The following is a 14,917-nucleotide window of genomic DNA, read 5'->3' as shown; positions in this document are numbered from 1 at the left end:
GCCTATCTAACCTCCTCTTGAAGACCCCCAGGGTAGGGGAGGGCACCACCTCCCTTGGGAGCCCGTTCCAGACCTTGGCCACTCGAACTGTGAAGAAGTTCTTCCTAATATCCAGTCTAAATCTGCTCTCTGCTAGCTTGTGGCCATTATTTCTTGTAACCAATTCCCTTCTGCGCCCCCACGATGAACTTATGGGGCTTTCTCCATGGCTGTAGCACATGTTCCTTCCAAAGAAGGAGACAAGCAGCTCTCAGGCAGGGCTGCTCCATGGGGCAGAGAGCATAACAGAGAGATGGGAGACAAGCAGTGTGACACTTGACCCAGAGCTCATGCACCTTCTCTCCCAACGCCTCTGAGCAACCACTGCATGGTCTAAAACACTTCCTTTCTTAACGGACCCATCACCCACTTTGTTTCATGTGTACACAAAAAACACTTGTAGCAGTAGTAATCACCCTTTCCTGGCTCCCCCTGCTACATCCCCCCCTTCCCTTCAAAACTACACTCAGGGTTTCTTGGTAGGAATTCTTGCAGTGAGGAAAGCCCTTATTTCATTTTATCAGTCAAGCGAAGAGGGCAGCTACTTAGCAAAATCAAAGTTCTTTTTCACCCCATTAAAGGGTGAAACTCGTTGTCACCAGAGGAGGTAGAAGTATAGACTTCAGCCAGATTCACCAAGGGACTGGGCCTGTTCTTGGAGGAAGGAGGTATCAGGAGCTATTGAGCAGGGGAGTGAGGGGCACGGCTTCTGAATCAGGACATCTTAGACCTTAAATGCTGGAGGCTGTAGGTGGGAGGGGAAGAGGGGAAAAATACCCTGGTCAGACCCAGTTCACTCTCCCTTTCAGATCCACTCTCTGCCGCTGTGCGACAAGAGACAGGGGGCAAGGGTCTGCCCAGCACATGGCACCTCTTCTGTTCTTGTGTCTCTTAAAGCTTAACAGATGCGTTTGCTCCCAAACAGCAAGTGCTGAACAGCCGAATGAGGGGCTCATTTCTCATTCAGCACCCAAAAATCGCAGATCGCTACCTCAGCGTTTCTTTTCAGCTCTTCCGCTTCGGCGTCCGAGTACTCCATGTCAAGAACATCCTCGTTCCCAGAGTCCTCGTCAGAGCCAACGCTGTCCAGAAGAGAGCTGTTAAACTCTAAATGGCACAAAGACAAGGATGCTGCATGAGAAAACGTGGCAGGAAGTGTACAGGAAAGCCAGCATGATCACACAAATCGCAGGGCCGTCCAACTCGACTGGTTGGCTCTAATGAAAATACTTAAAGTGTCAAGGCTCCTCACGGACAAAAGCAAGGGGCTCTGTGCACTCCAAGAACTTCTCTATTATCTTGTCAGACAAAGAAAGTGGAATAACTTATGCTGTATATTGGATTCAAGGAACAGAGCCTACCTGTAGCATGCAGATCCATATACAAAGCTTCTACCTTTTTATTCAGTAGGTCAGATAAAAAATGCAGAAAGTCACTGCAATATGAAGGCTGCTTGGTAATTTTTTTTTTTTTTTGCTCCCCTAGCTTAATTTGATTGCACAGTTATACACGCCATAAGCTCTGGGGGTCCCAGATCAAGTGAAACAATGGCACCCCTCTTACTGGGCTGGCTGTCGTGTCAATGGAGAACAGCTACGAACTGTCATTTCAAACCAGGCGCTGCATTCACGGAGCGGCTTGCTCAGTTCAGACAGGCATCTGAGGCTGCTGTGCATGGCTGTGCAAGAGCCAGAAGGGCAGCAGTCTCCCCCTGGACACAGCGTTCTCAGCTCACAGTGCTCCTAGGAGGATTTAACTTTGTACTAAACAAATCTACTTTGCGCAGCTCGGATGGACGAGAGCTTTCTGCTCTTTTGCTGCCCACAGCTAGCAGGGGGAACAAGCTCTCTTTTTTAAATTAGGATCGTGCCAGCTATTGTGAAAATTCATTGCCAAAGAGGTTCTTAAAGCCAGCCCTCCAAAAAAATAAACAAATAGATAAATAAAATAAAGCAGCAGCCGGTATTAATCTAACAGCATCCAGAAGTTTGTTCTCAAGTTGAACGGCTCTTAGCCAAGAAGGCTTTTCTGCCAGTGCTGATATATTTCATCACCAAAGAGAAAATTTGCCCTCTAAATAGGTCACATATGGAAACTCAGCGATAGATTAACTAAATCCCAGCCTGCTGCTAGCCTCTGGATTATGAGAATCCCATAAAGGGCCCTAGAAGAAAGTATTGCTGGCTGCTTGTTAAAACAGAACAGCTGCTCTGTAGAGAAAGGTTATTAGCAGATCTCTTTAGGCAGGTATCTACTGACACTTATGAATGATGCGGTAGCTCACTGAGAGGCATCTGACAAGGTTCAGGGCGTGAAAGAAAATTAAGCGATTGCAAATCAAGAGGATACTGAAATCCCAATGCCAAGTTCTCTCAGGCTACTAAGGACCGAGAGAGTGGTAGGGACAATGCACACAGCCTGCTGGAGAAGGCCTTTGTCTGGCTACAACTCCAAAGCTGGGAAGCGTGAAGTTGGGAAGCTGCCAACAACACCCCAGGACACTGGCAGTAGAAGCTGGCTGAATCTGAGCTAGGACACACTGCACTACTAAATCTCCAACCCTGGGGTGCCGTGAGATCCTTTTAAGGGTGCCACGGAGTGCCACGCAGTTGGGTGTTGGGGTGCAAACACTACAAGTGAATCACAAGATAAACCCAGAGATTTCGAACAGAAATCCAGGGGCCACAAGCATTCTCTCCTGTTGTGTCCATCCGAGTTCTTCACAACAGAATGGCTCTAGTATTTTCTACAGTCAAAAACCAAGCAAAAGCTCAGAGCTTTTCCAAGGGGTCCCTTGAATCCAGTGAGGAGTGCCTTGAGTCTAAAAGGTTGAGAACTGCCATTTGATGAAATATAAAGTATTACTCATTTCTCCTGGATGAACAGGGGCACCCACATGTCAATCTAGCTAAGGTAGCGCTCTTCAGATGCAGCCTGGCAGGTGTCTCTTGCCATAGGGAGCTGGCTTTCAGGGAATGGAGAGTTTCAAAACCCATGTGTCAAATGTTTGCCAATGTTACTTAAAAGAAAAAAAAGAAAAAAGAAAAAAAGATGAATTAAAGGAATGAACCCCCCACCAAAAAAGCCTGGGGCAGTTTCCACTTGAGGGATTTTCCCTGGCCCTTGTTTCCATAATGGAACGGAAACAAGAAAGCCGACACAAGCAGAGCCAAGTCCCATCAAAGAGAAAAAGGACACAAACTCCCAGCTGCCTTTCAGAATCCCACGTGGATTTTGGGCCCCTGAAAAGCAGTGTTATGGAGGGAGTTAAATAAATTTCACCTTGCAGACTTAATTCAGTAGCTCGCTTGAGGTCGTCATCTTCTTTCTGTTCTCGTGCCTCCTGATGGGAAGAGAACAAAACTCAGTTCGCAGAAGTCCCTGGCTGTTTAAAATTCTCGCGGTGCATGTTGCCGCTGACACTGCGCCGCTCTGGTTTCTACAACAAACCTGACATTGTCAATTAAAAGTTCCACGCGAAGGAATGTTTGCAACCAGCTAGAGTCCAGTGTTCCAGTGCAAAAGGCCCGGGGGATGGGCCTTAATTAAGACTCGTCAAAGCTGCTGACGGCTTGGTATGCAGCGGAGCACGTCTTGCTAACACCATGCGTTGTCTTTGGGTTGTTGGTTTGAAAAGCATCAGAGAGAGTTTGCAAGTCCTTTATCCAGCAAAACTTTCCCCAGTGCACAAAGCCCCTTGCGCTTTCAAAACCCCCCCTCAAAAACGGGGCTATTTGCGGTCTGAAACTGAGGACACAGCCCTTAAATCAAAACAGTAAAATGGCTACCATTTGTTTTAAAACTGCTTGGAGTAACTAAGCCATCAGCTTCACAAAACTCAGGGAAAACTCTTCCTCCTTTCCAACCCCAGGGAAAGATTTTGCAAACACTGGCATCAATGAGCAGTGATTGATGTTAGAATCAAAGCTTCTCACCTCTGATCCTAAAGCACTTGGGAATCTGCATGTGCTCAGTGTCTGATAAAGTGAACTTGGGTTCAGGAACACTTGGGAGCACTTTCTCTCTGTATGCATCTTATTTAGTCAGTCTATAAAGGTGCATATCTACCTTACCTCCTGACTGACTTCAGACTAACACAGCTAACTACCTCTCAGAGCCAAAGCTGGTCACTCCAAACCCTGCTAAAGTTTTGGATGCATGCCCCTATGTTCCTCCCATCACCCTTCAAAGGGTTCCTTATAGTCACATTTATTCCAGCTGAAGAACAGGGCTGTGATTACTTCCAAAGCCAATCAGCATTGCTCCCCACACGTACTACATAGCAGGGTGATTCATCTCAAACACTTCACAACTGCACCGGACCAGATGCCCCTTGAGGTCTCTTCCAATGCTGTGATTCTAAGTGGGCTCCTTAATTCAGGGTCTGAACACATCCCAGTGCCCTTGACCACAACCCTGTAACTGTACAATACAATCAAGTGTGCCAAGGGATGTGTGTTCCAGGCTGGGGACGCAGGAGAGAGAGCAGGCAGATGTGATTATGGGATCGTGCATCAGATCCCATCACATCTTACTGCCAGTGCAGGGGGAACCCAAGATCATGATCCCGGACCGCCCCTACACCGGCAAGTAGCAAGGACACATTGGAGAGAGTCTAGCGGAGGGCAATGAAAATGGTTTGGGGGGCTGGAGCACATGACTTGTGAGGACACGCTGAGGGAACTGGGCTGATTCAGTCTGGAGAAGAGAAGCCTGGGGGTGGGGTGGGGATTTAATAGCAGCCTTCAGCTCCCTGCAGGGGGATTGCAAAGAGGATGGAGCTGGACCGTTCTCAGTGGAGGCAGATGACAGGACAAGGAGCAATGGGCTCCAGCTGCAGCAAGAGATGTTGAGGTTGGATATTAGGAAAAACTCTTTCGCTAGGAGGGTAGCAAAGCACTATAACAGACTACCCAGAGAGGTGGTGGAGTCTCCATCCCTGGAGGGTTTTTTGGACCTGGCTAGACAAAGTCTTGGCTGGGATGATGTAGCTGGGACTAGATGTGACCTCCTGAGGTACCTTCCAACTTTCATTTTCTAAGCCCCCACAGCTGGGAGCCCCATCAGCTGATTTGGGCTGCCAGCCACAGGGGCACCTGGCCACATGTTCTATTACTGGCATCATAGGAACCAGCTTCAAAAGTTATTCCACTTTTTTTGTGGAAAAACTGTGCGCCTTATTCCTTATTTTAGGATGCCACTAATTGCTTTAACGTGTGGCTGGGTTACAACTTAAGATGTGATAATTAGGAAAACTTTGCTGTTAGAACAGTGAGGCAGTGGAACAGACACCCAGGGAAGCTGGGGACTCTCCATCACTGGGAGGTGTTCAAGAAGAGGTTGGACAGCCACTGGGCATGAATGATCTAGGCATAGCAGTGTGTGCTTTACTATAGGGATTTTCCAGGCTTCTGTACTTTGCTCGTTGGGCCATATGCCCTTTTCTGTTCCATGTGTCAGGGTGTTTTTAAACCTTCCTTAAAGACATTGGGTGTTGGCTTCATCCTAGGCTAGGGCTGGGGACTGGGCTGTGCCAACGCTCCTGCTAGGACCAACCCCGCAGGGTCCTTGCTAGATGGTCCTGGCTCCACTCAGGGTCAGACTGATCCCATATTTGGGGTCAGGAAGGAATTCTACCCCATGGTCAGACTGGTATGGACTGGGGGGGCTTTGCTTTCCTCTGTAGTAGGGGCACAGCCTCTACCTGGGATCTCTTGGGTGCTCATTAGCAGCCTTTACAGAAGCAGGACACTGGCTGCTGTTGTTCCCGTTTCACCTGCAGCAGGTTTGGGTCTGAGGTCTGGTGTTGTGTCAGGGTTGACAGCAGTCTTACGAAGGGTTTAGATTATGGATTAGTTTTGGGTGGTTTGGGCAGGGCTGATCCTACCTCATGCAGGGGGCTGGGCTAGATTTGAACTCTGGAGGTCCCTTCCAGCCCCACTTCTCTAGGATTTCTACGAATTGATTAATTAAGTCTTAGGTGTAATGTGTGGCAGGGGCCTAAAGCACTTAGGAGTCTGCACCTGCCTGGCTGAAACAACGCTATGTCTGGCATGGATTGCAACCATGTAAGAATGAATTTCCAGGAAGATGACGAAGGGCGAGGAGATTGTCCCCTGGCCCTTATGGCAAAGCCCAACCCCCAGATGGAGCACTGAAACATCATCTCCAACATCAACACAAAGCAGACCCGCTTTTCTGTTCGACCTTCACCCTCCTGTACGGTAGCAGCAGCCACTACATCAATGACGGACTAAGTTGACTCCAGGCTGTCTGAGCAAGTCTAGCCTGACACGCACACACAACACTGCAGGAATTCTCCACATCTCTAGATGCTCACATATGACCAAGAGCATTCCCCTTGTCCAATCTGCATCTGACTGGTAGGTCGATTCCTGGTTAAGGGATCCCTGCAGCACAGGCCTGGAGTACATGGTCTCACAGCTGGAAATATGTCAAGCTTCATCAGGTACAGAATGGGGCTGCTTATAGTACAGCACAATGCTCTTTCTGGCCCGTGGTTTGAACTGGGTCTCTGGGTGCTCTGGGCTGTAACTCACGGTGCTGGCTTTGGACTTATTTTCTGAGCAACCTGCCTGCGCACCTCATGGGATCTCACAGCCGTAGGGTGGCAGATGATCATGGCCTGGTTTAAGTGAGGGTTGTGGCTGAAAGGACTCTCTTGGTGTGGTGGTCTGCTGCTGGGGACCCAGCTCCTTGCACTCTCGTCAGGCCTGGTTGCAAGGCCTTAATGGGACATGAATTAGAGGGAGGGAAAGGAAGTCAGTGCTTCCAAGATTCCTCCTAAATTGTGTTTAGTTTCAAGCCTGCTATTCGTTCATTAGACTAACCTGCTTCTCTGAGCCTACTCTCTTCCAGACTGGCATCACAGGGAGACCATGAGCCGCCTGGGTAATGGGCCAGCTTGCCCTTGGGTTCCTGGGGAGAGATGCAGGGGCAGGAAAATGGGCTCTTACTTGCTCTTGAAGGCTCTGAGCCAGTGCCTGCTGCAGTTCCTGCTCCTCTCTCTCCCTCTCCATGTCGTACTGTTGCAGCCAGTCGACCTCCCCCTGGGAGCCTTCCGGAGTTTTGTTTTCTTTATTCTCATCAAAATCCTTCGTGAAGTTGGCAGGACCTGAGGAAGCCAAGAGGATAGTTAGGTTCTTTTCCCCCCCACTCCATTCTTTGTTTGTTACCAGCTAAACCCTTTCCACACTATTCAACTCCTGGGAGCACAGTGATGTCTACTGATGTGGGGCCAGTGTTGGTTAGCTCTGGGAATTCATAGAAATCATACAGAAGTTGGGTTGGAAGGGACCTCCAAAGGTGAATTCACAGAATCATAAAGAAGGAGGGTTGGAAGGGACCTCCAGAGGTCACATCCAGCCCAACTCTCTGCCTGAGGCACCATCAGCCCTGTCCAAACTATCCCAGACAAATCCACTGTCCAGCCTCTGAGCAACACGACGGTCACCCCTGACACAATCCAGGTATCACCCCTGCCTCTGACCCAGCAAAAACAGGGGGACCATGCAGCTTATGTCTTGCTTCTATAAAAGGTTGTTAATATACTTTCAAGAGACTCCAGTCAGAGGCCATGCCCCCCCCACTACCACATCTGTACCAGTTTGACCATGGGGTAAAATTCCTTCCTGACCCCAAATGTGGTGGTCTGACCCCCGAGCCCTAACGGCTCAGGCTAAAGAGGTAAGACCCTCTAGGCAAGACCCTCTGGGCTTGAGTTTTAGCAAGAGCATGGGCACAGCCCAGTCACAGTCCCCAGTCTGGGCTGCAGCCAATACCCACTGCCTTAGAAAGACTTAAAAACCCATAGCCATGAAGCATTGGGCATTCCCATGAGAAGTCCAGCAGGGAACATCACAGGGATGCTAACGGCTGTGGGGACAAGCCAGGTTTTACTTGAAAGAACCTCTGCCCTTGTCCTCACACTGGATGCCATCCCTTAAAGTGCAGACTGACATTTACCAGAAGGAAGGCTGAGCCAGGGTGGGGCTACTTAACAGGTGCTTGCCTTGATGGTGCCCCCTTGGAACGCAAAGAGGCAGCTCCACCCTCAGCGTGCACATCTATTTTCCCTTAAAAATACAGAGGCCTCTAAGCCTGTCTTTGACAGAGATGCAGGGAAGCAGCAACATCTGAAATGCTGGGAGGGTTTCTTTTCAGCTTCCTAGGTCTCTTCGGGATTTCCAAGGGATTCTGAGAACAAGAAGGGCAAAAGCTTGCCATTTACCTGTAAGGTACATGCTGTGGACAGGATAAGTGGGCTTAATTGCAGAAGTTTGGGTGGGAGGGGGTGAATAGTGAGATCCATTATTGCAGGCAGCTCCCCACCACAGCACACAGGCTACACACAAGATGTGGTCAGGCTCCGCTACGAGAATGAGCAGTCTCAACACGCCAGCCCTAGTTTGACGTCATGCTGGAAACACAGGCTTTAGCATCTGTTCTAGTAATCGCGAGGATTAGGGAAAGCAGAATTCCAGTCTCCGTGACCTCAAGTGCAGGCTTGCGATCCAGCCCCATCTAATCCTCTTAGATGAATAACGAAAGGCTGGATTCATTACAGAGCTGCTGATGGCTGCAAATTGAGACTTTTACTGGAAGCTGCAACGCTCCAGACCAGGGCTCCAAGTTGCACGGAAGAGGGGGCTGGGAACGGGCGCCCTCTATCAGACTTAATGCTAGCGGTCTCTCCCTGACTTTCTCTGAAAGCAAGAGAAGAGTGCGGTGTGTTTAACGTGCCTGTTCACGGCCACTGACAATAGACCAAGGCACAGATATACCTACATTAAAGGTGGGAGGTTTTTCTACACTTGTATTGCTCCCAAATCGTGTGAACATAGCAGCTTATATCAGCACGATTGACTAGCAATGCAATGATTACCTTGGCAATGTTTTCCGGGGTATAACCTCCCTGGTCTTGCTTGAGTCTCCATGCGACATTAGTCAGGATGCAATTGGAGTACTGCGTTCAGTACTGGGCGCCGCACTTTAAAAAGGATGTGGCCAGCCAGGAGAGGGTTCAGAGGAGGCCACCTGCTCGGTAAGAGGGCAGCAGGACAAGCCCTATGAGAAGAGACTGAGGGACCTGAACCTGTTCAGCCTCAGCAAGAGGAGGCTGAGGGGGGACCTGGCGGCTGCCTACAAACTCATCAGGGGAGATCATCAGCAAATAGGAAGAGCCCTATTCTCCCCAGCACCACCTGGGGTGACGAGGAACAATGGTCATAAGCTGATGGAGAACAGGTTTAGGTTAGAGATCAGAAGGCAATATTTTACAGTTCGGGTGGCCAAAATCTGGAACCAACTTCCCAGGGAAGTGGTCCTTGCCCCTACCTTGGGCAAATTCAAGAGGAGGTTGGACGATCACCTGTCTAGGGTCTTGTGAACCCAGCATTCATTCCTGTCTGTGGCAGGGGGTCAGGCTAGATGATCTGATCAGGTCCCTCCTGACCCTAGCTACTATGAAACTATGAAGCCGAGCGCATGGTCCCTCAGGCTTACCAGCTTTGCAGTGCTCGCTTCAGAGCACGCACTAGTTTCCCCCAGACCTTGAGCAAGGTCACGATGCCTTACTCTTGTCAGCCTCCCACAGTGCTTAGTGGTGGGCAGCAAACGGGGCATATATGAGTCAGGGTAGGACAAAAATTCACGTATCTGTCTCTAGTACTGCTTAGGAGAACAGAATTGCCTCCTACTGACTCAGCTATCCCCACTGAAATCCATGGGACCATCTGACAGTAGTAACATCTTCATTACCATTATTATTTAGGGTTGGATATTTGACCGGTCAAATAAAGTCTGTTCAATTGACTGGTCAAATATCAGACAAAAAACTGTAGAAAATTGCCAATAGATCCAAATAATACATAGCAAAAGCACAAATTTTCCATTAAATGTGTCACCAAAAAAAAATGTGTCAGGAACATTTAAACGGCATGCAACTCTCTGGAGGGCGGCAGGGCATAATATGCAAAGGCACACTGGGGCCCCTTGTGCTGAAGTGTATGCGTGCATGTGGGGAGAGCAGCAGAGTGGGAGAGGAAGCGTTCTGGAAAGCAAACAAACATTCTCTCGTATGGACTGCAAGAACAAGTACATTAAAAAAATTAATATATATATATATATATATAAATACAGCCTAGAGAAAAGGTCAAATTAAAGTATAAACCCACTTATTTTTCACTACGTAGGTGTTCTCAGCTTATCCTTTGGGGGAAAAAAATATCAATATGCACACAAAAGCCATCTTCAGACATTGCTGCTACACTACTATGGGCTAATAGTTAGCTAGTCAGACAGTTTTTGGAAGCGAGTTGCACTCAACACAAAGCACTCGTTTTTGAATACTGCGACGTGATTTAACTCTGGGGTTAGGGGGCTGACTGGCATGTTGAGCAAATTTTTCAGCTCCTGTTTAACACATCTGTAGTGACCTTATATTATACTCTGTAAAACCTAAAGGCAACTGTTTCAAAGCTCAATAGAGCAAGTAGCAGAGAATCCAGATGCCTCTCTGTACTCGTGCATCAGATGCCGTATGTGTACTGCATTCATCCGTGTCACCCCCGTGCGTTACCGATCTGCTGCTGTAAATGACCAGCTCTGTAGTCACTGAAGTTCTGGTTCAGGAGAGAGACGTTACTTGCCCCTACCTGATTCTGTAGCCGCTTTGGGCTTCTCTGCCTCCACCGATTCCAGATTTTCCGGCAGTTCCTGGACCTCGTCTTCTCCGAAGCCAGTGTCAGGGCTGCTGGTAGGCTTATCTTCGTCATGGCTCAGAGTCAGCGAAGCTTCCCTTTTGCTAATCTCCAAGACAGCTGCTAATAGCTCATCCTCACTCATTCCATCAAAGCCAGCACTTCCCAGGTCAGCAGATTTATCACACTCTGCTTTATTTCTTTTTGAACCCTAGGGATGGAAAAACCCAGGTGGGTCACTTTGGATTTACATGGATATGCACATTTTTCCCAGGTGAATCCTAAGTGGGAACCTGGGCCTGCCAAATACTACTCGCAGCTCAGATAGAAAAACATGCTGTCTTTTATACAATGCACTACACCTACAGCACACCACGTTCAAGTGATTATATAGCTTGGTATATTTATTCTGATTTTTAATGCGAGTCTTTCATATTGTTAAAAGCTGGTGAATAATGTATTTTTCCTCTTAGGATATTTTAAGACAGATATTTTCAAGCTACAGTTTTGGAAGGAAACTGGAATTCAATTGGAAAGGCACAAAAATTGTATGTTATTATTACAAATACTATGGTTACTACAACTATTATTATTATTATTTATGGTTGGGTATTTGACCAGCCAGGTAAAGTTTGGTCAACTGACTGGGTAATATCAGTCAAAAACTAGAAAATTCTCAGTAGGTCCAAATAATACACAGAAAAAGCACAACTTGCCCCATTAAATGTGACAAAAAACTATTACATAATGCATTTGTCATGAAAACTACAAAAATGTAGGGTTTTTTTGGTAAAATTGCTATTTTTTGACCGGTCAAAGATGATACGTGGTCAACTGACAATATTTAACTGGTCAATTGATTGGCCTGCCAACCCCATTATTACTTATTAGCTAAATATAGCGACAGTGCTTTGGATATGTAAAAATGTCTCAAAACATGTTTTGCAATTTGGAATAACTAATTGATTAGAGAGAAAAAGTATTGTCCTACAGTTAGTGAATTTGGTTCTTATCACCACTTCCTCTAGACCAGGAGAGCTGGCAGATCCCATTTGCACACGCATCATCTTTATAGGTGGGTACGTGATGGAGCGTGATGCAACATCAACACTGTTTGGTGCGAGAACATGATTCCCAAGATAAACCTGGAGATTTCAGTGTTAAAAATATTTTGCCCTGATGTGGTCTGAGACCTTTCCCACAGAATTATTCTATTTCTCATGTGCAGCCTTGAGCCTAACAAGGTCGAGAACTGATGATTTAAGCACTTGGCACACAGCAACATTTTTCCTTGTCTATCAGCTATAACGGGACCAGAGTCCAAAAGATGTTCCTTAGCTCAAGTCCACAGAGCATCTAAACTGTATGCTGTACTCCCTGGATCGTTTGTCTCAGCCCCCAGTTAAACAAGGATATTTACTGGGTAATTTTACTAGTGATGACTCCCATCATCATGTTTCGGTCAGCGCACAGCTTTAGTAAGAAAGTCATTCAGATGCCCTAGGGACTGTCTGAGCACCATGTCTTGTAGCTGGCACACCTGACGTAAACCCTTTTCTTCCAACAGGACCACAAGACAATTAAGGATGCTGGCTCAGGCTGGGAGTTATAGAGAAGTAGGACCTCCAGAGGTCATCTAGTCTAATTTTATGATTCTATGAACCGTACAGAGAAATCAATTAGCCAGCACAGTAAAAAGCACCCCCATTTAGCACTGCAGTGCCAATTATGAGCCAATAATGTATATGCATGTTTCACACGGTCTGTGCTAGACAAGAGTTCACAGACACTAGGTTGCAAGGGATTTTGGAGGTTCCGAAGGGTTTGTTTGTGACTGTAAGGACCCTGCTACACGTTGAAATTACAGCTGGATAGAAACCAGCACTAGAGTTGTTACACATTTTTAAAGTGCTGACTTTATAGCTGGTTGGGTTTTTTTTATCATTGGAAAGTCATTTTGATTGTATGATAATTACTTGCCACATGTGGCCGGTCTAAATTTATTGCGTGATTAAATCTGCAGAAAAGGACCTGGGAGTGTGACAGTGGACAATAAGCTAAATATGAGCCAACAGTGTGTCCTTATTGTGAAGGCGGCTAATGGCATCCTGGGCTACATTAGTAGGAACATTGCCAGAAGATTGAGGGAAGAGATTATTCCCCTTTATTCAGCACTGGTGAGGACACATCTGGAGTCCTGTGTCCACTTTTGAGGCACCCACTACAGAAAGGATGTGGACAGGGTGGAGCAAGTCCAGTGGAGGGCAATGAAAATGGTTCAGGGGCTGGGACACATGATTCAAGGAGAGGCTGAGGGAACTGGGCTTATTCAGTCTGGAGAAGAGAAGACCGAGGGGGAACTGAATAGCAGCCTTCACCTCCCTGCAGGGGGGCTGCAAAGAGGATGGAGCTGGGCTGTTCTCAGTGGGGGCAGATGGCAGGACAAGGAGCAATGGGCTCAAGTTGCAGCAAGGGAAGTTGAGGTTGGATATTAGGGAAAAAATGTCTCACAAGCAGGGTAGTAAAAGCACTGGAACAGGCTTGCCAGAGAGGTGGTGGAGTCTCCATCCTTGGAGGTGTTTAAGACATGGGTAGACAAAGCCTTGTCTGGGATGATGTAGGTGGGACTGGTCCTGCTTTGAGCAGGGGGTTGGACTCTTCCAACCCTCATTTTCTATGATTAACCAGTCAATTGCATAATACATGTAACATGTAGCAAGGCCCTAGCTAATAGGAAACTGCCTGCATTGCAAATTGTATGGAGGGAAGCAGACTCTTACCTTTTCTGGATCTTCTGGTGGTGGCTGTTGCTGCTGAGGAAGCTCTCTGATGGGTACATCACACAACCTTTGACTGTGGGCCACAGAGCGCTTCAATGGTTCATCATCGCTGTCCGAATCCATGCAGAGCAGGGCCGAGCTCTTTGATTTGAAGGTGTACTTTCTGAAAATTAAAGATACAGCCAGGATTCCCCAGTGCTGGAGAAAAGTTTAACTCACAACCCCATCTTAAAAAAATAAATAAATAAAAATTCAGAGATTGGTGAAACAGGCTGCAAGGTCAAGCAGCTGTAAGACCCGACTAAAATCCGCTACGTGGGAAAATCTATTAACTTAAGAACATAAGAGTTGCCATTTACTGGGTCAGACCATAGGTCCATCTTGCCTAATCTCCTTTGTCACACAGTGGTGGAAAGAGGAGCCTGGAAGGGAGAGTGAACTGGACTGACTAGGGATTTTCCCCCATTCCTCTCCCCCTTGCAGCCTCCAGCGTTTCATTTAATGTCCAGGAAGTTCTGATTCAGAGGCTGCGCCCCTCACCTCGTACTCAATAAACCATCTATAAACTGACCAAGGGGGACCAGCAGGCAATGGGAGAGTCCCTGTGCCCCCGAGCACTACCAGGAGTAACAAGGAATAACGGCCATAAGTTGATGGAGAGTAGATTCAGGCTAGATATCAGGAGGCACTACCTTCATAGCCAGGGCGGCTAGGATCTGGAACCAAATTCCAAGCGAAGTGGTGCTGGCTCCTGCCCTGGGGGTCTTCAAAAGGAGGCTAGACAGACACCTAGCCGGGGTCATTTGACCCCAGCATTCTTTCCTGCCCAGGGCAGGGGGTCAGACTTGATGATCTGCTCAGGTCCCTTCTGACCCTACCAACTACAAAACTATGACTAGCACCTGATGCCCCTTTTCTCCAAGAACGTGTCTGATCCCTTGGCGAATCTGGCTGAACTCTCAGCTTCCACCGCAGCTGGTGGCAACAAGTTTCACCCTTTAATTCCACACTGGGTGAAAAAGAACTTCCTTGCATTCATTTTAAACTTACCACCTATTAGTCTCATGTTGTGACCCCTAGTTTTAGTCTGGTGAGAGATAGTAAATAATAAAGTTTCTATTTACTTTCTCTTTGCTATTTAGTACTTCGTACACCCTTCTCACGTTCCCCCAGCCAGCATCTCTTTTCTAGACTGAACAGGCCTGGCCTCAGTAGTCTCTCCTCACATGGAAGCCCTTCCATAACACTCATCATCCTTGTTGCCCATTGCCCTTCTCAGGCTCTTCTCTATCCTTCTGAAAGTGCAGGGACCAAGACTGGGCACAATATTCAAGATGTAGATGCACTTAAAGAGGATCGGTTCGCTCTCCTACTTTA

At 47.5% G+C, this 14,917-nt stretch overlaps 1 protein-coding gene across 3 annotated transcripts in view; it reads right to left on the bottom strand.

The window, feature by feature from the left end:
• Positions 1–14,917, bottom strand: part of USP37 (ubiquitin specific peptidase 37) — a 45,191-nt gene that overhangs the window by 6,415 nt on the left and 23,859 nt on the right. For all 3 annotated transcript variants that reach the window (XM_025192743.1, XM_006036456.3, XM_025192744.1), the window contains 5 exons: positions 13,541–13,703; positions 10,716–10,971; positions 7,017–7,174; positions 3,322–3,382; positions 1,031–1,146 (listed from right to left, as the gene is read on the bottom strand). In XM_025192743.1, coding sequence (XP_025048528.1) covers positions 1,031–1,146; positions 3,322–3,382; positions 7,017–7,174; positions 10,716–10,971; positions 13,541–13,703 — 754 coding nt within the window. The remainder of the gene's footprint in view (positions 1–1,030; positions 1,147–3,321; positions 3,383–7,016; positions 7,175–10,715; positions 10,972–13,540; positions 13,704–14,917) is intronic.

This window comes from Alligator sinensis, unplaced genomic scaffold (genome assembly GCF_000455745.1).
Source record: "Alligator sinensis unplaced genomic scaffold, ASM45574v1 scaffold1332_1, whole genome shotgun sequence".
NCBI classification, from domain to species: Eukaryota; Metazoa; Chordata; order Crocodylia; family Alligatoridae; genus Alligator; species Alligator sinensis.
The sequence above is the reverse complement of the archived record's forward strand: the minus strand, read 5'-3'. Positions and strand labels throughout refer to the sequence as shown.